Genomic DNA, 24,634 nt, shown 5'->3' on the forward strand with positions numbered 1-24,634 from the left:
ATTCTTGCCTTCTGCAACTCTCAGGTTAGGCTTCCAAGAGTCGGGGAATGCAGCCAAACCTTAGCTCTGGACGATAGCCAAGGGGCAAGTCAGTACCAGCATGACAAAAGCAACCATAGCTTCACCTCAGCTGTAAATACAAGGGCTGGGACTTTCCCCGAGACTTTGACGGGAAGTTCTTTCACCCCACACAGACAGACAAGGCTTGCAACATCCCCTTGTGGTACCCTCCCCTGTGCGCTTGCCCTGGCTTCCACTAGATAAATGTCAGGGAGGCTGTCAGGGTTTCTGCACTCTGCTCCGGGCAACAGGACCTCTCTGCAGCTCCCGAGGTCTCTCTTGCTCCAGCGCGAACAGCATCTCACCGGCTGGGAAAGCACTGGCTTGCCGAGGGGGACTGCGGAAGGTTGAGTGCACAGGTGAGTTTTACACAGACAAGCCACACGTTTCTCCCGCTTCTGCAGATGGGAACAGGGAACAGAATAGCTAAACTATCAACCTGAGAAGTTTAGGTGGGCTTGAACTTAAATTTTTAAGTCTCCTGATAAAATTTTACCTCAGCCTTTCTCCCTGCTAGACAAAAAAATACAAAGCCAGGCCATGTGTCCTGGTTTTGTATTGACATTATACAACCTATTAGTCACTAAGAGCTGATGTAAGGAAGCACTGAGACATAGGGAAGGATTTGTATCTGTAAAATGAGGACAAACCAGAACTTCAGATTAGTCAATTGGTATTCAGAGAGCTTACATAGCAGATAACAAGTTTATTTAAGCTTCCAGAGGTGTTTGCTATAGTTAAAGAAGTGGAGAAAGCTTCTGCAAATAAGGATTGGTCAGTGGGTTTTAAATGATGAAGCGAGAAAGTGGATTTTCCTCCCTAAGCCAGAGCCAAAATTCTGGTTTGAATTTTAGTAGCAAGTGCAGGTACTCCAAGGGTGTTTGATTTACCCCAAATCATAAGTTATCACTAATAACAGTTGGAACTAATGATTCTTTTCACTTCTGGATTCATACGTGGGTTTCATGTTTTCTCTTCCCATTCAGGCAGCATACCAATTTTAATCCTGTTTAATATTTTATAAGCAAGGGGCTTCAATGCTGCAGAAAGAAATGGATTTTTCTTAAATATTGTCTTATACCAGCTTCACATTATTAATTCAGAGAACATATGCAGCTGTCAGAACTGTTCTTCAGCTTTGATATAGGAAAATTTCATATCCCCTCTAAATCTGCAACACAAACTGTCACTCAGACTATAGGCCAATTTTTTAAAGACTCTTGAGACCTTATAAAACGATGCAATTAGTGGAAGATGTAAATTCTTTTTCAGATGTGGCCTTCCTGAAGCTCCTAGATTTGTTAATAGCAATGATTTAGACTAGCATGAAGTAGTACTATAACTACATACCGAAATATTACAATAGTCATTGAGAAATCAAGCATCCCTGTACTTTCTTCCTCCATATTGGAATTTTCTTTTACAAACATATTAAGCACTTGTCATATTTGTACAATTTTAGGCAGATGGCACGTTTTTAAATTACTTCTCTTAGTTAAAGGCAGAAATGATAACCAGATAAGGGGTCTACTTCATGTTGAGAAGTTATTAACAAAGTGTGTTGCCTACATTATTGTTTTATTTGAGAGCAGGAGCTCACTTGGGAACTGACTCTGCTGCCCTCCAGCACGTACCATGCCATGTTTCACATTGCAGAGCAGGTTGGGGACATGCAGTTTCAGCTGCTCTTGGGTGAAACAAAACAATCCCACTACTAATGGCAATTAAGCTCACAGGACCAGAGCAGAGCTAGTCCAAAGTAAACGTCCCAGCAATGTAACTAGCATGGGTGCTGGGTGCTCAGAACCACCTTTTCCTCCCTACAAACCCAGTCCCTCAAAAACACAGACAGCAACTGAGGCTTTCAGGGAGAGTAGTTAAAATATGCATATTTTAAGTCCTCTCTCACCACTTCCCAGTCTATTTTTATTAAAAGTTGTTTATTTGGTAACTTCAAGATTTGAGCCAACTGTTTCTCCCATTCTGTTCTTAGTTACAGTGCTAGCAGAATGGAACTGCAACATTTTAAACATTTTCTTTTCTGTGGGACATTTTATAGATGTTGGCATTTTGACTTCATTTCTATTCTATTTCGATTTAGAATTTAGATTTTAGATTAGCTCGCTCCTATCTGCTGCTGCAGTTCGGGCAGGGTGCTCTGGCGGGGCTGCAGCAGGCAGTGGGTGGCAACTCGGTAAGCGCTGGTTATATCAGTGCTTCTTGGAAACGGAGGAGGAGCAGGAATAGATACCCGCAAAAGCATTAATTAGAGGACTGACAAAGCTGCCTCCCAACCTCATAGTGACTAGTGAGTACAGCCCTGAAGACACAATTGCAAAGGTGGCTTCCAGCTATTTTTTTTTACTTTACTAAACTGTTGAGGTGACCCTCTCCTGCTGGCATTACCGGAGGAATGCTATAACTTTGGTGGTGGTGGTGTGCTGGAGGCACATGTTCAGGCTGCCCAGCTCAGGATCGCTCTTCTCAGGCTTGGCTGAGCTGCTTTGTGTGTTGTGCTGGCAAAGTGCTGCAGATCAGCCTGGTTCAGCAACAAGGCTAGGTCTAAACCTCCACTGGGAGATGCAGATCGCATGAGTTGCTTGGGAAAACATGAGGTTACGGTTAAATCAGGAGTGAAGACAGGTTCTCAGCTCTGGATGATTTCCCTCCATGTGCTTTTTCCAAGTGAAGCAGCCTCACCAGGACAAATCTGAATGTGCAGAAAAGCCATTTCCATAAACAGCATGACATACCATAAAAATGAGAGTATTAATAAATTTTGTTTGAATTCTACAACCTGAACTGCACCAGAGCTTCATATAACTTGGCACTTCAAAGGTGCTTAATTATAATAATCTGCTACAAACTGCTTGATCAATGGTGGAAGCGGCTCAGTCATTCACCTCAGACAAGTTACAGCACCTGAGGACTGGGATCAAAGTGTTTTACTGCTGCCTGTCACCAATCCATTAGTGATACCAACTATGTGAGCAAGTTTCTGTACGCCCCTAGATAAACAAGCCTTAAGTGCTAAGAAATTTAGTGGAGAGGTTGATTGCCAAAGAGCAAAACACTTTCTGGCATTAGAGCACAGGAGTGTATGACGAAGGATTTCTCTGGGGTGGTCCCACGCTACAAGGACCGTGAGAGCCGGAAATATGTAAAAAGACATGAGTACTCACAACAAGTGGGTAATTATGCAATAATTGTAATAGCATAAAATGGTAATGCAATAAAGACAATTATTTTTTTCAGAAAACCCAGTTCCTCATTTTGTATTGCATTTCCTCGCTGGAGCCGCAAGAGAGGGTCACCCTGCAGGACGGAATTATTTTGTCCAATTTGGCAATTACAAAAGCAGCATGACACTTTGTTTCGTAACTCCTGGCACCCTCTTCTTTCCTCTTCAGCTTAGTAGGAACACATAAGCTTTTCGTTTGCCTCTGCTCCGTATCATGTCCCAGATATCCACCTTTTCCTTCACTCCATTTGCATAGATAGGGCCTGGCAAGCTCCTTTCTTGCTTATTGCATGGTCTTGATGCGCAGAACTGAGTATGTAACAACTTCTGCCTTGACCCCATGTACTTCACAGGGGTAGGAAAAAGAGATACCCAGTGGCCTTGACTGAGACCCAGGAGCAAGTAGAAGACAGAAACCAGGGTGACTTCCCTCTGAAGGTGGCAGCCTCTGTAAAAGAGGGCTCAAGCAGCAGAGATTTGTAAGAGATTTTGTGTAAGGTTTCCTATGCCCCTGTGCAGTGGATCGTGGCACAGGGTAACACTGGCTGCCCTGTGCTGCACTGAAGCAATTGGGTGGCAATGCTGCGCTCCAAGAGCAGTAGCTCACAGGCAGTACCCTGGCAGAGAGGTTTCATTTGTACCAACGCCTGGGCTAGGGGCCGAGGTAATGACCAACTGCTGCGCACACCCATCCCCGCTTGCCAGGCTAGGGAATTACCAGCAGCAGCTCAGACATCTACAAAAATAGAGCTGAATTCAAAGGGACCTTTGGTAAATAAAATAAAATAAAAATTTAAAAAAAAAAACCAAAACCAACAACAAACTAGATCTTTCCATTTCTCAGTATAGGATGCTGCCCTGAACAGTTCTGAAAATTTTTTACTAATGTCATCTCTGTTTTACTTTTCATTTTAAAAGCACATTTTTAAATTCAGGCTTCTCAGCAGTTAATTTTTGAAGCCTGTAGCTTAAGGTTGTTGCTTAAAGAGTCCTGAAATCATTGGCTCAATAAGAAGGGGAATTTCTTCCATCTTGAGAAAGAACTAGTTTTTAAAAGATTGCCTGATAAACATTTTTCCTTGCTGAAAAATGCAACAGCATTTAAAACTGTCTCTTCTTTTTTTTTTTTTTTGTGAGGAACGTAATGTCTTTATTTCTGAAAATATCAGTGTTCATTTTGTCCTGAAGGCAAGCATGTCTCTGCAGATGCCACTCAACTGCAGTCAAGTAGGAGAAGAAAATGTGCAAGTCCATGTAAAAGAAAGAAAGGAAAACAAAGGGAGCAAGTAAATACATTTAATGTACTTCATATTAAGTGAATAAGGGAGCTGATAAACTTATCCACTGTTAAATCGCATGTCTTTAAACACATTTTAGTGTATAGGCTTGTGTAAGCAAGAACACAGATTAACAAACTTTCTGTAAAATCTGCTTGGCCCCATTCCAGACATGTTGCAAATCCACATATATTTGTTTTGGCAGGAAAACTTCATATTCATGCTCCTTTTTCTTAAACTTTTCCTCATACTCTCCCTCTCAGTCCTCAGATTTCTAAGAGCATAAGAGAGCCAAGAACATCATCACTATGCTGCAGCAGCCACCTCACATTTGATTTTATCACAGGTGTTATGAAGCAACTGAGCTTCATTTTCTTCCCGCTTATGCCACCCTGGTCCAAAAGCAAGCTAACTGAAAATCAACAATTCCATTAGTGTAAATGGGAAGAGAGTCAGGCTTCTCACGCACTCCTAGAGCTCGTAATAAATATGTGGCTTGAACTCTTACATTTTTAGTGCTCTGAAGGTCTGGTTTTGGTTGGTTAGCCAACTAATTCCAGTCTCTGTGTATCCTACTGATGAGCTGCCAGTAAAAGTGTCCCAAATAACATCCCCTGCCTCATCCTCCATGCCTTTCAACAGACCACAACAACATAGGGTCACAACTGAAGAGCCATTTCTCACTTGTTTCCTTCTCTTTTGGTGGTGGACATGCATGTGAGTGTGTGTACATCATGAATTTTTTAGGGTGTCCATTATTTTAGCCTGATTTCTGTAGGAAGTGAGATTTCCCTGATTGTGCAGAGGTATGTGAGTATATGTATGTTTATGTGTGTTCCTCAATCATTTTTTTAGTGATGACTTCAAACAAATAGACCAGGAGAAGAGGGCTCTGTTTTCCTCATGTTGTGTGAAAAAAAGGCAGCTGAAGACCTCCACAGAAGAGTCCTGAAAAATAAAAGACTATACTGTGACTATATACATTTAAAAGACCTAAAAATCCAGAAGAAATGCTATAGGATTCATCTCCCATGATTGGAAACAGCTCCACTCAGCACTTGTAATCAGCCAAGAAACACACACCCCTAGGAAGCCAGGCTTCATTATTTCTAGTGTTATTTCTCTGTGAGACAGAGCTATTTGTTAATGTCTCTAAATGGCAGATAAAAGATGCTCAGGAGAATAGCTTCACAGTGAGGGGAAGACTCAGCAGGAATCCAGGAGGTGCTTCTCCACATGCAGTGGATCTGAAAACATGTCTTTCAAGGTCTCAGGATATCTCCTGGGCCAGCTGGGATAAATCCAGTGTCCCCTGCGCTGTAGGCCAGTCTGTATCTCCTTCTCACCATTGCTCACCTTCAGGTGTTTTATGAAACATTTTCATTCTCCTTGCAGTTGACTAGCCTGGATTAAAGCTTAATACCTACACACCTCAGAACAATACAACAGCCCTGAAAAGACTGAGGAAATGACTCAAGTTATAGCTGGGTCTTACATGTTTATGGGAGCAGCTGGAGGTGGTGAGATTTCCAGCCCTCTCAGTTCTTTGCTGTGATTTAGACAACATTAAGCACATCTATTTAGGCCTATACTTCATCTGTTTGAAGAGCCTCCAGGCAGCTTTAGTGTTCTCCTGATAAAAAGTGAAGATGTGGGAAACGCAATGTCCTCTGCAGGAGGATTTATTGTCTCAAACAATTATTTTTTATCAGCTTTGTCAAAACTTGGAGCCCAGGATTTTCTGCTGAGAAGAACAGCAGATATTCATTTGCTTGAAAGAAAATTAATGAATAATTTGTTGTAATACGTGTGTTAGGAGCTATTCTGCTATTTTCTTTATGTGTTTAAGAACTCGATTAATCATGGGAGAGTAGTTTAGGCACATGCCTTTCAGTTTTAGGTGTGTCAAGCAACAGAAAATGCAGTTTATAATTTAGGGCAGATTTGGTTCTACAACTGTCAGCTTATAAGAAATAGTATTTGTTATAGAGTGCATTCATTCTCTCTCTGTGGGAATGGTAAAATGAAATTTTAAGAAATGAGATTGCCTCAGAGTAGTGTACATGTCTTTCTGAGGAGACTTTTTAAATCACATTTCATCTGTTTTCCACGCTACACCAGGATTACTGAATATTATGCATGTGTGAAATACTTCCTAAAGATACTTCCAAAGCTGCATATATCATTACATATGCAAGAAACGATGTCTTAATCTCACTCTTTTTCTACTATATTTAATGGGCTACTAGATGTAATTTTAGTGTATTAGGGCACTTTTGTCTAATATACAACTTTGGATCATAGATGACAAGACAAAGCAGGATTCTCATTTACAAAAAAAAAAATCAAAACAGTTGGGCATGACTTCTACTTGCCAGTACATGCATTGAACAGCTAAGACAATAATGAGAATTAACTCTATTCCTGAAAGAAACTGTTTAACTTTGGAGAACTTAACAGCATGGGAAACTAAAAATTACCAACAAAAAAAGTATAATTCCAAACAAAAATATGTACTCATTTACTTTTTGGTTGAAGTTTACCATGCCCATCCACAGGTACCCAGGGATTTGAAGGAAACAATATAAAAAGAGACTTGATACTAAAAAACAAAACAAAACAAAACAAAAAACTGGCCACTTCCACTGCCTTTGACACTCTTGGTTGTAGGCAGTGTTCTTCATTGCCACCAGCAAGAGTACATGCCATTAGCATGGTGTCAAAGCACTGTGGTTACTGCGAGTGCAGCCCACCCGTGACTGAGAAGGATGTATGTTTACCAGGTAGAGAAGGATCAGGTGTACACAGAGGCCTTGGGGAAGCAAACCTGATTGAACCTGTTCAGTCTGTTCAAAGGGGTATGAGGAAGGTCTGCAGGACATGGGACACCTCCAAAGGCTTTATTTTCACCAGTTCAGCCATAAGTGCCAATTCAAGATCAGCTCATAGTTGCCCAACAGGATTAAGATACGTAATCACGTCAAGTCTGGTGGCGTGTTACGCTTTCTCTCCATAGTGGTGGTAAGAATCTGGTTTCAAAGTGTTTTGGAAGAGACACGCTCTGAATCTCTTTTGGTGAAATGAGTTGCAATGTGCTCAGCCCTGCCTGTGTGGTTCAAACTATGTAAAGAGGTTATTGAATCCATGTAAGGAACTGCATGTTTTCAGGTGTTTCCTGACCAGAGAGATACAGAGCTTTGGCTGAAAAAGATCTTTAGCAGAGGCTTGAGGACTTACATATGTGGATGCTGTGTGAGAAAGTTCAGCTCATCCTTGCTGTAAAGACAACAAGAGATTTGGGAAAAAAGAAAACAGAAACAGACAAATCCTCTGTGTTAAGAGAGCAGTGGAGTTAAGGTGAGATGTAAGAAGTCATGTCAGCAGCTTAAGATGAGATCTACAGGAGGGCATAGTCTGAAACCAAACCGCTTACCCCAGATGTCCCCGTTTCACTACTGTACAAGCAGAGTTAAACACCAAAGGTTAGTGAACCTGAGGGAAGAATTAACAATTTCATGCAGCAGGATACTATTAGAGTTCAGCTGTGCAATGGACTAAATTAAATAAACTCCAAAGTGTCAACCCAAGTGTCTCCCCATCATTACAGAAAAATAACCCTTTTGAAATCTGAAGAAACAAGCTCTTTCTAGAAAGGTGAACCTAGAAAACACACTGTTCATACTGATATTCTAGTACATGAATCACTGGAATATGCAGTCAATACTGTTGTCATGACTCATGTATAACTGTATATGAATTCACAGATGAATCTACCCCCAGCATGCTATGTAATCGGCCAGATGGATTATGTCAGGACCTGTATTTGCCTCCAGAATGTTGTACTAGAACAATGGCAAACTGCTCCAGAGAGGCCTTTCTCATGCCTAGCACTGTCTATTATTTGCATAGTGTAAGAGTCCCTGCTGTTATTTACAAGGAAATAGCAGTCAAAATATTTAGTTTACATAGAAAGAGGGCCTTTGATACTTCACTTTTTAAAGTTATGCTCCCATAATATTTGTTCTGCATATAATCTTTATGACCACCTTCGGGATTATGATTTTTACAATGAGCTTAAAAAGAAAAAAAAATATTATAAAAGGATCAGTGTTGTAAATCTTGAGAGTAGCTCCTACAGTAGACAACACCATAACCTACCTGGATCACAGCTGTGCTGGCCATTAACTCTCTTCTTATTCTACTTATAAACCTTTCTTTTACATGGCTATGGATCAAACGCCTGGTAATGTTTTGGCCATTTATCTTCTCATAGTCTTTATATCCTGCTTCATGTTCTAAAATTCTGCCCTGAATCCAAAGATAAAAGAACATAGACCCAGTAGAAGGTTTTGGAAAATGATAGAGGGGAAAATACAGAGGTTCTGTCATGGCTGGGAACCACCACAGGCCACCAGATGAGATCAAGGGCTCAAAAATTGACTTGTCTACCTAACAGAATAATAAGCAGAGCATACTAGATTTTGAAGGTGGGAAGGTGATATTCCATGAGAAGTACAATCTGAGAGGAAAATGAGGTCAGAAGATTTGGCAGCTGCTTAAAGAAACTATGTTAAAAGCAGAGACATAAAGACTGCAACGCAGAGCAAGGACTGCAGTGACAGCCACGTGGCTGGACCTGTGAGCTCTTCAGAAACTTCAAACTCAAATAGCATACATAAATTAAAATCTGTGGACAAGCACAGAAGAATAGTACTAATATGTTGATAAGATTTGAAAAGCCAGCACAAAAAGAAATGTAATTAGTAAGATACATCTAGAATAACAAGAAGTTTCATGTAAAAACATAAACCGTCAAAGGAAAATCAAGGACAGAATTGATCCACCACTCAACTGAGAGAAAGCTATTGACTAATGACTCCAAGAAAGCCAACTCTGTAATGCTTGTTTTGCTCTGTCTTCACTAGAAGGGTCAACCATGATAAAAGAGTTTACATCAGTAGCAAAGAGCTGAAAATTCTGGCTAGATGACAAAAGAAAGAGATTAGGCTGTGCTCAGCTGAGTTAAATGACCCGAGATCAGTGAGGCTGATGGAATTCACCTCACATTGTTCAGGGGATAACTGAAGCATTTCCACAGCCATTAATAACTATCTTTAAGAACTATGTGGAAGAGCTAAAGTTTTGAAAGACTGGAAAGACAAGAATAACAGCTATCTTTAAAAGTAAGAAGGAGGTGCAGAATTATGGCCCAATCCATTTAAGTACAATTCTCAAACAAATAGAAGCAGCAAATAGAAGATAAGAAAGAAACAGGTTATAGGCACATGGATTAATCAAGAACAAATCATTTCAAACCAACCTCATTTCCTTTTATAACAGGATAACAGGCTTTGTGAATCACAGAGGCTATACAACTTGAGATGAGTGAAGTTTTTAGTATGGTAAATGTTAGAGAAGATTTTCAAAAGCATACTAGGAAAATGCAGCCTGGATTAAACTACTATAAGGTAAGGTTCTGCAGAACTGGAAACATTTTCAGTCTCTCAGTTAATCATTGTCAAAATGGAAGACTACATTTACTGCAATATACAGGGGGTCTCTCCTGGCAAAAGTCCTCTTCCAGAATTTCATTAAATGGCACAGACGCTGGAATAGACACTATGCTTATTAAAGCTGACAATCTGACAAAGTTGAAAAGGGCTGCAAGCACATTAGAGGACAGGCTTAGAAATCAAAATTATCTTGACAAATTGAAGCTACAGCTTGAAAAAATATGGTGCTGTTCAACAGGGACAAGTGCAGGATACAGGTCTGAGTCAGAAAAAAATACAGAAATCGAGGGTGGAGCAAGTGGCGTGGGAGCAGTCCAATTAAAGGATTGGGTGTAACAGCCTGCATTTACATTAGTATTTCAGTTCTGATCAGATGTAGGAGCAGATCACCATTTTTCAAGCTTTGCTTTACACCACAGAGAGCTTTTGGAGCATATGAAACTAGATTCCTTTCCACGAAAGCTGAGCCAGAAGACATACCCTAGGTGCACACCAACACACTGCAGCTGCTCATGGGCACTCAGGCTGTGGTACTAGACCAAAGTTAGTCCGAGGTGGAAACCTTTGACACATGGATAGTGTGAATATCATGTGCTCAGCAACAGCTGTTTCACTCCACATCTTGGTTCCTGTTGCCACACACTACTTGTTAAAGTACTCATAGCCCCTTAATGCACCACTTAATGACTTAATGGCTATGAATCAGCTGTGCTGTGAATAAGACAAATGTGACAGTGGGATGATGTGTTGTCTATGAGGCAAGTGAAGCAATCCTTTTTTACCTGGTAAGATCTCAGCAAGAGTACTGTATTCCGGTTTAGCACCATACTTTTAATTAACAGTTGGAGCAATTTAGCCTAGAAAGATCAGAAGAAAGCCATGAGAAAGATCACCACTCTCAGAAGCATAAGTTGCAGGGAAAGATCTGGGGTTGTTTTATCTAGAGAAGAAAAGGGTGAAATGGTAACAGCTTTCATGTCCAACAAAATCTGCTGCAAAGAGAAGGGGTATAAACTGACACCTGTGTCTACTGTGGAGAAGGCAATGTAGACTACACATAGGAAAATCTGCCTAATAATATGGCTGAGAAAGCAGTAAGCAAGGAAGACTTCAGGATCCACGATACAGGAAGGTTTTACAAACAGGTTAGACAAGCATCTGTCAGACTTGGTTTAAACATAGTTCATCCTCCCTTAGGGAGGGAGACGGACTAGATAATATTTTGAAATCACTACCAGAGTTATTTGTCTTGTTTCTTTTTTAAATGTAAATAGTAAAATTACTCTTTCTTGCTCCTTTTATCTTGTCTTTCTACATTTTGAATCATTCCATTGACCTCCCATCTGCTATTTCATGTTACATCTTTCCGATCCTTCCATTATCCATCCCAGTCTATGTCTCAGTGCCATCTCTGCCTTTCTGGTTTTGGCACTGTACTTCATCTGTGGCGTTGCTTTTGCTAGGAAATCCCTCCTTTTTCCCATGTGCAAAGCAATATGCCTGTCTTCATTCAAATTCGTACATAACCAAAGTATTTACATATAACTGGTGAACTAAACATTGTACCTTCATTCAGTTCCCCTAGTGTTTATGCAGTGGGTAGAAACAAGTTTTGCATTTAGCTTCTTTTTTTCTTTCAGCGCCTCCTTTTATCATTACTGACGAAGTAAACTCAGAGATTACCACCATTTTCCTTAAAATAGGATAATTCAGTGTATAAGAATACAGCGACAATGCAGAAGAGAAAGGACACAGTTAATCACTACAGAAGCTTACATGGATTATCTTTCAAATAACAAAAGGCATCACTAGTGCTCTAATGTTAGAGGGATGGATATAGGTAAAAATAATATGTATGGATACAAATCTCTATGGCTTTTTCTCAGATAATATATGACTACATATATAAAAGAATGGATAATGATGACTACATGTTTCTTTGCTAGTATTTCTGCTTTCCTCTGGTGCTTTGAGAGCGCTCAGCATAACCCATGGGCACAGAGCAGACCCCCACTGCCATCAGCTGCTTACTGAGACCCCAGTGTCAGCCTTTGGGCTGAGCTCCCAGGCACCAGACTGGCCCTGTGTCCCTTGTGATGTACTTCTGCTTCTCATCTTTCACACTGATGTATGACAATAAAATACCTTGTCCTATAGAAAACAAGTATCTTTTTGCCTTGCAGCTATCGCTGTCATGGACTCTGGGAGGCCATTTTCCTTGTTTTGACTTTACACCCACTCAGTTGCCATCAGAGGCTGCATTTTCTTCAAATACACACAGCAAAGCCTGAATTTATCTATGCACTGTCTATGTACTCATAACCTACCACCTGAATTAACCTCCAGAAGTTCACTGCAAAGCCCACAACCTTCTTTTAGTTCAACAACAGCCAGCTGGCACAAAGTCAAGTTGGAAGGAAGGAAAAAAAGGATTCAATGGAGAAAATTAATTTAATTTCTGTCTGTGTTAGAAGGAGGCATGGTCCAGAAGGCCTGGAATTTAAAAGCAAACTTGCCTTGTCTTACATGTGATTTTCAGAAGTAGCAGGTGTACTGTTAAATTAATATCAGTTTTACAATATACTTTTAACTTGTTATTAAATTCATTGGTGACCAGTTTATTTCTAATATATAATGTGTACCATCATAACAGCTATGGGCATCCCTATTAAGTAATTCTTAAAAAGAAAAGGTAAACTCTGCTTAATTTATTCAAGCAAATTGTCTCTCTTGTTAAAACTAGTATTAAGCTAAATTAGACCACCAGTATTAAAGGCAACTTTAACTCTCTTCAGCTTTCTATGGAATAATATTCACTGCCTTGTACAAGTCCCTTTACATCTTAGATAGTATTCCAAGAAACTGTATTTGGAAAAAAAAGAATGTTCCTTACCTTAATTTTTCTTTTCATCTCCCTCTTTTTCTCTTTTCTGGCAAGATGAGTTCAGTGTTCACTAGCAAATGAGATGTTCAGTATTAGTGAACAATGGAAGCACTTTATATAGACTTATTTCTTGCTGGTGGATCCATTTCTATATTAAATATTTTTATAAGCTCAAACAAAACATAACTTTAACTGATCTACCAAATGTATTACCTGATAACATCCATCTGAGTTTTGTTTTTTTCCAGTCTTTGGAGAAGAGAATGACTTGCATAGTTCACTCAGCAATAACTTAATGATTTCCTGAGGACAGATACAGAAGTTTTCAACTGGACGATCATATGTTACAACTAAGTTTTACTTTTCATTTTGGATGGGAGCCTACTTCGTTAAAAGGCAAAATTAAGAAAGGAAAGCTGAGTCTTATTAGGTCCTGAGTTGGACCATTTATTAATATTGCATACGCAACTCTTCTGTTCTTTTTGAAATGCAGGCTATCCCCAAAAAGGAATTTTATATCTTTAGTCACATTAGAGCCTCATGGGACATTAATAAAGCTCTCAGAGAATTATTTTTAAATATGTCAAAGGACTTTGCATTTGTATGCATGTGTCAGAGCACACAAATATGCAAGAGACACTCAGATGGGTCCCTTTGAGGATCTATTTTCATGCTTAGCTTGTTACTTGACAAAGTACACAGACTCCAGCTGGGTAGCTGGGACTGCAGCTCCAGGAGAGCTGGGGTTAACACCCTGCTGTGCTGCAAAGCCTCCCGTGGGACCTGCACCAGCCACACAGGCCACGAGCACACAGATCCTCGGGTCCTTCTCTGCCTGAATCGATGCTTTCCCCTAATGACCAGAAGCAAATTCCCTTGGCAGCTTTCTAAATCCCAGGGCTCCCACAGCTCATTGCAAGAACAGTGCTGAGCAGTTACAGATGCCAACTAAGGGCTAGCTAGCTACATATAGAGCTAGTTCAAGCCAAAATCTTCACATATGATTCTCAGAATACGCATTTCTCTGCCTATGTTGCTCATGAAGCTTACAGCCTCCAGCACAGGCCAAAAAGATGTCTGCATCCCCAACTCACGGCCCTTAACTCTAGGTCATCACAGTGTAGGGGGAAGTTCAGGCTTGATTTTTTAACTCACCAAACAAATGCAAGTTTGGGGTCAAACAATTTTAAATCATGGCAGATTTTTAAAAAGGAAAAACTGTTCTGGCTAGAGAAAAATACAAAAGAAAGTGAAGAACATCATCTCAGTATTTTTAAGTGGCAGAGTTTCATTCTGAACAGTGCTTCACAGAAGAATGTAAGCAAAGGATTAATAAACAGCAGTAGCAAAGTAATTGTTCTGGGTCTAGCTAACCATTTCATGCATTTCTTTCCTGAAAATTGCAAAATCAGTTATTCCCACAGCTTTAATTAAGACAGTTATCTGTGATGCAGTGAAAGACTTGAATCAGAGCTCCTGCAAATTAAATGGCTGCTCTAAGTACTAAATTGCTGGTAAAGCCAAGAGAAGGGTCTCTCAAGATCTCCTGTTGGACGTCTTCCTTCAGGCCTTAGGTTTTCTGGTCTGACTTCACCTTTTGTAAAGTGAGGACAACAGCATGTGGACCTACTGTAAGACCTTTGGAGCAGACCTTTTTTATTCTGTATTTGTATCATGGGTCTCACTGTGCTAGTACAGAGCGTACATACTGCTATGGCATGGATAATACATTAAAGACTTTGAAGCTTCTAGGTAGAGAGATAAAGGAGGATAGATAAAAACCTCAAAGAGAATTTTGTTATGAGTAATATATAAATATCAAAAATAAATGTTCAACATTAAATATTCCAATTCCACTGTCCAAATGCTTCACAGGATATTCTTCAGGAAATTGAAGAACAATAATAAAACAAACTGGCACTGACTAGTCATATTAAGGAAATACTGAGGACAACAGATAGGTTTGTAGCTACCTTTTGTAATATCTCTTCTTCAAGTTGTGAGAGACTGAAAGAGTTAATGTCTCAAATATCATGATGGGACAAGTTCTGCTTAAGGACAAACTTGCATAGCAAGGAACCACAGGTGAAAAGAAGCCAATCAGCACCCATCAGCAACAAGACTGGGAGAGTGTGCACAGCTCCGTGTTCTGTTGTGCTGTTCAGATGGGCTGAGCAGGGAAGCTCACCATGCACAGCGAAAGATCGCATCTGCAGGGAAGGGGAAGTTACTCCCCAAACAGCCCCCAAGACCATGGACCCATTTCCCAAAGGGTCACACACTGCTCATGACACCTAATTAGCCTAATGAGTTTGAGTGCCCACCCAAAGGAGAGGCAAGGATGATAAAAGGACACAAACTGAAGCCCACGTGTGCAATCCCACCAGAACTGGACCCCTCGGCTGACTGAACCAATGCTGGACTCAGAACCAGTGAAAACTTTCTCTTCTCTCTCTCTCTCTCTCTCTCTTTTTGATAATGCCTACACCTCATCCCTTCAGACATAAACCGTTGACCAAGTCTGGGACTAGGAGTGGGTCCAGCCGCCCCTGGGCTCCTCACCGAGAAGGAGTCTAGAAAGCAAGGGGGTCTGCTCTGAACCTCGTGACTCAATGGGTGTGCTCTCCTTATTGTCTTCCCTGAACTGATCCCCAAATAAGCAAGGCCTGTAGTATGTGTTTGGTGATGTATGGTTACCACGTTACACAGTTTACTGACATAGTTTCATGCCAATTTTTGTTGTGAGCATACCAATTTTTGTGGTGAGCATGCCAATTCTTGTTGTGAGTGAATAAATTTGAGTTTTGTGAGATAAAAGATCCCTGGTGTTGTTTCACCTTAGTCCTGACCTGGGAATCAGCAAACCTGAGTAGTCATCCTGAGAAATTGGGACGTGACACAAGTATTTTACAAAAGATCTTCCAGGTTGTAATCTGATTAGAAACACACTCCTCTTCAATGTTTTTCCTATAGCATAAGTAAGCAGAAATTACTCTGAAACCTGTGCAACCCTTGCTCTCTGTGCTCCTGTATCTTTTGCTCCTGCATTCCCTTTGAGAGAGAAAAACTGCAACAGTTCAGCTGAATGTTAAAATCCATAAAATGGATGGAAAAGAGGGTGCTGCAAGAGATGGAGAGGTGAATATCCAGATCTGTTTTTTAAAAACTGTACAGAAGTCTTCTGAGAGTGTCCATTCAGAAGAGTGTGCAGGAAGCATATTAAGAGGCAAGAAAACTCTCGGATATTTATTTTGCATAGCCAGAGTGGATGCTAACCTTTCATTTTCAAGAAATTGATGTTTTGCTTAGTTTGTTCATATTACTTTTTTTTTTTTAACAGATGAATAAAAATTCTTCCAACACAATGGCTTTGGCTCCTAACACTTCTAGCAAAAGAGAGACAGTGTGCATATTTGGAACTGGAGATTTTGGAAGAGCTCTGGGGCATAAAATGATTCAGTCCGGCTACCCTGTCGTGTTTGGAAGCCGGAGCACACAGACATCCAGCCTGATTCCCAGGGGTGCAGAGGTGTTCAGCCATGCAGAGGCAGCACAGAAAGCTGCCATCATCATTATCGCAATCCAGAGGCAACATTACAACTTCCTTATACCACTAGCGGAAATTCTGCGTGGGAAAGTCTTGGTGGATGTAAGCAACAACTTAAAAATAAACCAGTATCCTGAATCCAATGCAGAGTACCTCGCTCAGCTGGTGCCTGGCGCTAAGGTTGTGAAAGCCTTTAACACCGTGTCAGCCTGGGCCTTGCAGTCGGGCACATTGGATGCAAGCCGGCAGGTAAGACTGAGCAACTCTATGTCATAGAGTTATATATCATATGGCTTCTTAACAGCTAGACAAAACACACACAGGACACACAGATCAGACAGGGTTGAGATGGTATTTTCACTATAATTGCCCATTTCAAATTAAATGTGAGCTAAAATTTACTTTTGGCATGACAAGGAATATCAATAACTTGCCTCCAAACTTGGTAAGGTGTTTGGAGACACTAGAGAAGCAAGGAAAGAAAGATAGCAGAGCTACAAAGAGAGAGATGGCAAATGAGGAGGAAATGAGGGTTGCATCAGTTGTTCCTTGGGACTGTAAAGTTAAACAGAAAGGAAATAGGAGGAATATATCAAAGCAAGAATAAAATGAAGAGAGCAAAAAAACTGAGTCAAGGGATATGATGGGGCAATAGAATGAGTATGGGCAGCAGAAGTGAGCTGGAAGGTGAATAAATTCATAAAGTTTTCTAAATCAGAATCCACCACCACAGAAGTTTAACACAACAGTGTGTACAAACCATTTTAACCAAGCTCCTTAAACACAGGTCAGTGAGCACAGAGCTGGTCCTAGGAAGCAACACAGCAGCTTACCTGAAGACAAATCATTTATTACTACCCTGTTTTCTGCCTCTCTGAGGGACAGTGCTCTTGTACAATGCAGAAAATCAGCCAGCTACTCCAACCATTGCTACCTTTGCTTTCTGCTGCCAGATAAATGGTTTTGGCTAAACTAAGGACCCAAGGACTTCCAAGCCTAGGTTCTACAAGCCTTCATCATATGGAACAGAGCAGAAATTGCCCCCTTTCTCCCAGTTCCAAAAGAAGTATTGTCTTGCACACTCACAGAAAAGGCTGTTTCTTCACTATTTTCCTAGATTTAGAAAGAAAAATTGAAAATTTTGCTCCTCTATACTCCTATTGAAAATTTTGCTCCTATTTACTACTATAAAATCTTGTACTTACAAACTGCTTGCAGGTCTTCAGAAGAGTATGTCAAGTGTTCTAGGCAAAGACTTGTACTAAGTGTGTTACACATTGTTCTTTTCAGATACAAAATTTTGCCACTTGAAACAATCTCTTTCCCCAAAGAAAAGATTCATATTCTTAGTTCTTGGGTTTGTGGGCCAAGAAAGTACCTATAGGCTACTTTTTGCCTATATAAATTAAGGACAGCAGGGAAGCCAACAAATAGCCTGGGAAGCTTGTGCTCATCATCCATACCCAGGCAGGATGGCAGTAGAGAATGTCACAAAAGTCTGTCTAAATAAAACTTCTGTTCGTTTTTGGCTGCAGGTGTTTGTCTGTGGAGACGACATGGAAGCTAAACAAATGGTGATGGACATTGTTCGTGCACTGGGTCTCACTCCAGTAGATCAGGGATCCCTCTTGGCTGCTCAGGAAATAGAAAATTACCCTCTGCAGCTCTTTCCAATGTGGAAGTTTCCCATCCTTTTGTCCCTTGGCTTAACTGCATTCTTATTCTTCTACTGTTTGGCTCGTGATGTAATTTACCCTTATGTTTATGATAACAAAGACTTTTCATTTTTTATTGCCATTTCCATTCCAAATCGGATCTGCCCTGTATTGGCACTCATCCTTCTTGCCTTGGTTTATCTTCCTGGTGTACTTGCTGCAATTATTCAGTTATACAGAGGTACCAAATACCACCGTTTCCCAGACTGGCTGGACAAATGGATGCTGTGTAGGAAACAACTTGGACTAGTAGCCTTGGCATTTGCTTCTCTGCATGTTTTGTACACTCTTGTTATCCCAATTCGCTTCTTCGTAAGATGGAGAATCAGCAGCCGAATTGTCTCTCAGGTAGGTTTTGTTCCCTGCTCTATGTCTTCCTTTATTCTGTCCCTGTTACAAATACTACCTTCTATCTCGAGCTTCAGAAATGTATGTGGACATTCTAATGTTCTTTACAATAGGGTTGTTTTCCCAGTTTCTGTGTTCCTTTTAACCAGTGGTATATCCAATGTTTGTGGATATTATGTTGAGTTGAGGGGATTTCTGGCCTCAGCCTTCCTCCTAGATAGTTTATATATTAATAAAATAAGCAGGGAAAATGTAAACATCAAGAGTAATTTAAAGGAACATATTTCCCTATTTCACCATGTACCTATAGAATGGGACATATTTTGACTTTCTGACCTTATTTAACAAAGGATCACATACCTGTCTTCAACAGTAGGTCTACAGCAGCGTAAAACACGCACCACAATTATAGGTACATGGAACCTATATGTCATATAATGCCTCTTCTGTTTTTTGAGTAGGCGTTCAAAGTAAATCTCCGATGATTTTCAGAGAGTTAATGTATGACATTTATCTCCTAGTTACCTTAAAGGATATTTTCTGCATATTCATCCTAAAACTGCTATCACTGAGATATACCTGGTCTTCTTTTCTTCAGGCACTGAACAATAAAACAGAACCACTCAACACCACAAATGCCTGGCTTAGTGACTCTTATTTGGCTTTGGGGATTTTAGGATTTTTTTTATTTGTTCTTCTGGGAATAACTTCCTTGCCTTCAGTCAGCAACAATGTCAACTGGCGAGAATTTCGATTTGTACAGGTAAGAAAAAGACTTATTCTAAAACACTTCCTTGCCTTATAAACTATGACCAGAGACAGGTTTACTAGAGACTTAGGGCTTTCCTCCATTAGTATCTCCAAATGTGATGTGTGCACTATCCACCATCACACAGTGAAAAAAGAATCTACATGGCTATACAGCTCACCTGTAAAAAACCACAGCTGCTCTGATGGCTGATTATGGTACAATTGGGATTACTGCATTAACAAGAGAAAATTGGGAAGACGTGAGCTCCTAAATGACAAACAGAAAGCTGACATTGTGGAATTATCAAATTCCACAAATACTAAGTCACAAAATATTTTAGCCATTTATTGGGCTAATTTTGTTGGTTCACAAGATAATTCAGTTAAAATCGGTCTGAAAAATGACTTTATAACTCAGATCCTCTCAATGCCAAGCATCTAAAGAGAATCTGCAGTTTCTGCAGACTCTAAAAACTGCTGTGCCTATAAGCAGGCTGCCCTTGGTAACACTATAATCTCAGCCCCCCGTTCAGAGTAAGCTTGGTGCAAGCTGCTGTGCCTCTGCAGGAGCTGGGCTGGCAGGGGCAGGGAAGCAAGGGAAGGGGAAATTACTGTCAATGAATGTTTTATCAAGGCCAAAAACTTGCACAGTATGGTAGTTCTGGATGGACTAGCACTAGAGCATATAAAGCTTGGATCTCTCCACTGAATTTCAGCATTTTCTCTGCATTTTCACAAATACGACAACCAGTAGGCAGTATGTGTGAGCTAGCAAAAATTATCAGGATTGTTGATAGAGGAAAAAAACAAAGTGTGTTTCACCTAGATCCATTTGAATGAATCTTTATTAAAAAACAATAAGAGCCTTTATATTATATGAAACAGTTTCATTTCAGCAGTCCCCAATTAGCCCCAAAGTTTGCACATTCCACAAAGCTTACCATGTCCTGTATATTGTATTTGTTCTGGTTTAATTTACTGTTTTAATGTCCCTTTCTTTCTTTCTTTCTTTCTTTCTTTCTTTCTTTGCTTTGTTCTCCCCTAGTCCAAACTGGGATATCTGACACTGATTTTGTGCACTGCACACACACTGGTTTATGGTGGAAACCGGTTCCTGAGCCCGTCATCATACAGATGGTATCTTCCAAATGCCTATATGCTCTCTCTCATTGTTCCATGCATTGTACTGGTTGTCAAATTTGTGCTGATATTTCCTTGTCTAGACAAACCTCTCACGCGAATTCGACAGGGCTGGGAGAGGAATCCCCAATACTCAGAACAGTCAAATTACATTATCAATAAGTCTGCTGTATAATTAGATTAACCTGTATTATCAAAAAGAAGAAAAAAAAAAACATTATGAAGGCATATCAAAATGAAGTCCTGAGCCTCCTTTATCTGGAGAGTGAGAGAAAAAGTGAAAAACTTGGCCAGGCCCTGAGTAAAATAAAGTCACCCCAATGACAAGCATCAAATACAAGCATTAAAATACAAATCAAATGAGGCCATTTTGTTCCTGCATCCCAGGCATGCTTTCACACAGGTGCAGGCCCTCTTTTGCTCAGTATATTCCCCCTTGCCTATTCACCCTCCATTCCTAAGAAGGATATGAGAGAAATAAGTGGTGCTCCATGTCCCTCCTCTGTCGTTCCAAATCTTCTCCCGGGCTGGGCAGAACCAGAGTAACCTTTGGTGTTAGATGGCATCTGCTCTTCTTCCCTATCCTGCCCATTGGGACTCAGGTCTACATGCACCTACACACACCCACACAGATCCACATGCACACATGCATGAACACACACCCTGCTTCCCCCCTCAGAAGCCACCAGCACCCATAGAATGAGTGCAGGATGGATGCTGGCTGAGGAAGAGCTCTCTTCCTCCCAGTACTAGTTTATCCTCCATTAATATCTAACCTAAAAGAGACCTATGTTCATACCTTAGAGACAGTTGAGTAAGATTTGTTTGGTTTGCGTACAGGAATTCTAATATTCAAAGTGTACAGGCCAAGGATTACTGAATCCTTGCTTTTACTGCTCTACCAGAAACTCAGGTGGCAAAGGAATGGAGGAAAAACCAAAATGGCAGAAAGATGTGAGATGTGCTCATGAGCCTAAGCTTCTCAAGTATAGGCAGAAAGTGCTCAGTGATTTTTTTGTGTAAGCAGTAAGTTGTAAGGAAAGAAACTGAAGGAAAATCCTATTCTATCAAGGGGTTGTATTATATGTCATGGTTATATCTCATGAAGACAATATTGCTGATTTTTCAAAAAATAAACCTTTGGGTGCAATATTACAGATATTCTATGAAAATATACATATTTTAACCACAATAAAGATTTTTTTTTTTTACAGTATTGAGCTCTGTTATCATTTCTGGAATCTCTTTTGGTACAATGCAGCTGCTGCTACGCTTAGTTGCATAAAGGTGTTGGAATGCCTTGGGGCAAGGAATAAAATGGGATCCTGTCTTCAGCCAGCTACCTGGGCTCACCTTCTCCCATTGTTGTTTGCTCCTTGGATGCTCACATAAACAGATCTTTGCATAGTCATCAAGGTAGGCTGAGAATGTTGTGGAAAAACAGGATCCAGCTGGGATGGTGACCTCCTGTTAAATTGCAAACAGAGGATCTGACAGGCTCCTTCACATTGGAGAATAAAGAAAAGGCAAACTGTGTTTGTTTTTATAGGAGGAGAATTGCTTACTATCTTTTGTCTCTCTGTTGTTCTCCTCCCTGTCCATACAGAGGATAAATACTCATGAATACAAAAGTATAAGCATGCTAGCTAGTGTAGCTAACTGTACTTTCAAACAGGCACTATCAAGCGGATTCAAAAAAAAAAACCCAAACTATCTGAATGATGCTTCTCAAAACATTTCTCAAAAACGGAGTCTTTTTTAGTTCTGGACATACATCCCCTCTTTATGTCATCCTCTGGCCCAGAAAGAACCTGTTCTTAACACCCAAAAGAATGGTAAAGGTGTCTGGGATATCAGCAATTGATGGAGCCAGGTTTCTTGGAAATAATTCTGGCACCAAGTACTCTTACTAACCAGCACGGGTGCATATGTCATACTTGGCATGTCATAAGCTGATATGCATATGTTGATGTAGGTCTATACAGTTTTCCTTGACCCATCTCATGATGGAGTAGTACTCCATTTCAAGCTTCCTTCAAAGGTTTTCCATGTTAATCTTACAGAATCATTTACTGCAGAAGGGATCAGGTATGGGCTCAAAGTGCCTAAGCAACACTGTTGTGAGGATGCCTATAACAGCTCTTTACAGCTCCCTAGAGATGAGAGGCAGAAGCAGCAGCGAGAAGAACAAGACAGAAAGAGAGAGAGAAGGTGTGTTTATGTGTGTATAGAGGTAGAAGAGCAAGGGACAGGCAGAGCAGAAAATAAGTAGCAGCAGCCTAGAGTGATTATCCTCTAGATTTGCCGTTTTGGGGCCAAATTCTGGCCTCAGTGACAGTTACTCCAGATCCATGTTAGTACAAATAGTAACAGTTCCAAGACACTAATACAGATCAGGATTTATTTTCAGGGCTTCTGCCTATCCTGATACAGATCTAAAATCCGCCCTTTTCTCTCTCTCACAGCTGAACCTATGGGTTGGAGTTTGAACTGCAACAGTCATGGCAAGTAACACCTATTTAAAAGCTATGCTTTATGAAATACAAACATTGCAAATGCTCTGCCTCCTTTCCTCTCCTTGAACAGGCTCCTGTGTATTTCTGAGTGCCTTGTGTTAAACAGAAGCACAGGCCAAACCAGGTTGTCTTTACTTTTGCTGAGAATGAGTGCAAAGTAACTGCAGCTTGACTGAATACTGCCTGTATATTCACTCACTACTAAACCACAGTCTCAAACACACACAGGACTATAGCTCCTGCAGGAAAGACAAAAGACCTTCTCGAGGGACTGATATCACGTTGCTTTGTTACGCTAAAACACAGGCCGAGATTTACTGAAAATGCTAAGCAGCTAGGTATGATTTGCAATTTGCTGTTTACTCCAAGAACAAAGTGCCAATATCTGCTGTGTACAAACCGAGGAGACAATGCTGTTTGTTTGCACGGGGTGCGTGCGGCAGCTCTCAGGAGCTGATCCAAAGCCTTCGCATCTGAAGTCAGCAGCAGGCTCTTTGTTGACTTCAGTAGATAATAGGTCAGATCTCCAGCAGCACTTGTTTTTCCAGTCAAAGTGAGGGATTTCATATCCTGTTATTCTTGGGCAGCTGGGGAGTATTTGCTTCACAAATTTACATATTTATTTCTTGAACATTGTAGAGAAAACAAATTCCTTCAGTAATCTTACATGATAGTTAAACTAAAAGCATTCAGTGGCAATATTTTGAAAACAATAGCCAGTGTTATGAAAACTGTTCGTAGCTTGTATACATTTCTCATGGCTGAGCTCTTCGTATTTTAATATTTTTTTTTATGTACTGACAAAGCCTGGTCAGAGAGGAGATCAGAAGGAACATGAAATGAATTTTGGAAAGGGTGTTTTCCATATCGTTCCCAGAAACCAAGAAGAGCCTTTATGTGCATATGTACATAATGCCATTCTAAGAATTCCTGCAGGAATAAACCATTGACTCTCAAATCTACTTCTAAATCAGAGTCAACACTTAGAAAATATAAATTACAGCTCTTCAAATAAATTGTCCCATAGACATTGTCATGATAACTAAGCTTGGACATCATTGCATAAGAAAGTTTTATTCCGATGGAGAGCACTACAGCATAGTGTGATTTTTAGACTTCTACATCCTGCAAGATGTGGCTAATTTAACTTCCTTTTGCCTTTTTGTTATACCCAGGGAATATCCATTTCAACCAAAAAAATGCATTTATTAGTGAAAAGAAATTATTTTAATTAATTTGATTTACGGGAGACAGTAATGGGATGTCAGACACACACTGGCCCCAGGGGATGCAGCTGACACCACAGATACTGCTGGATCTTGAGCCACGGAGATCTGAGCAATTCCCTTCAGTTCCACCACACCACACTGTGAGTCCTGAGATCTTATTTTCGCTCTAAAGCATGACCTTCTGCTAGCCTTCTCTGCCTCATCTAACAGTCACTTCTCACTCTAAGACAAGACTGTTCATGACCCACTCTAGAAAGCCCCTTTTTTCCATCATGTCAGGTTTTTGCGGCTTCGCTCTTGTTACCTCCTAGCAGACACAAGATTTTACAAGAGCATGTCTTGTCTCAAACACTGGTGAGCCTGTTTGACTCACTAGTCCAAATAATGAACTGGTGAATAGTATGAACACTCACA

At 40.4% G+C, this 24,634-nt stretch overlaps 1 protein-coding gene across 1 annotated transcript; it reads left to right on the forward strand.

Annotated features, from left to right (window-relative positions):
• The first annotated feature begins 249 nt into the window (after positions 1 to 249).
• STEAP4 (STEAP4 metalloreductase) lies at positions 250 to 21,691 on the forward strand. The gene is given in 6 exon segments (XM_041122647.1): positions 250 to 331; positions 334 to 419; positions 16,316 to 16,771; positions 18,058 to 18,585; positions 19,184 to 19,348; positions 20,381 to 21,691. Coding segments are annotated over 6 exon segments (1,572 nt in total). The 5' UTR covers positions 250 to 264; the 3' UTR covers positions 20,651 to 21,691.
• The last annotated feature ends 2,943 nt before the right edge of the window (positions 21,692 to 24,634 follow it).

The sequence above is a fragment of the Aquila chrysaetos genome, chromosome 3, assembly GCF_900496995.4.
Source record: "Aquila chrysaetos chrysaetos chromosome 3, bAquChr1.4, whole genome shotgun sequence".
Lineage (NCBI taxonomy): Eukaryota > Metazoa > Chordata > Aves > Accipitriformes > Accipitridae > Aquila > Aquila chrysaetos.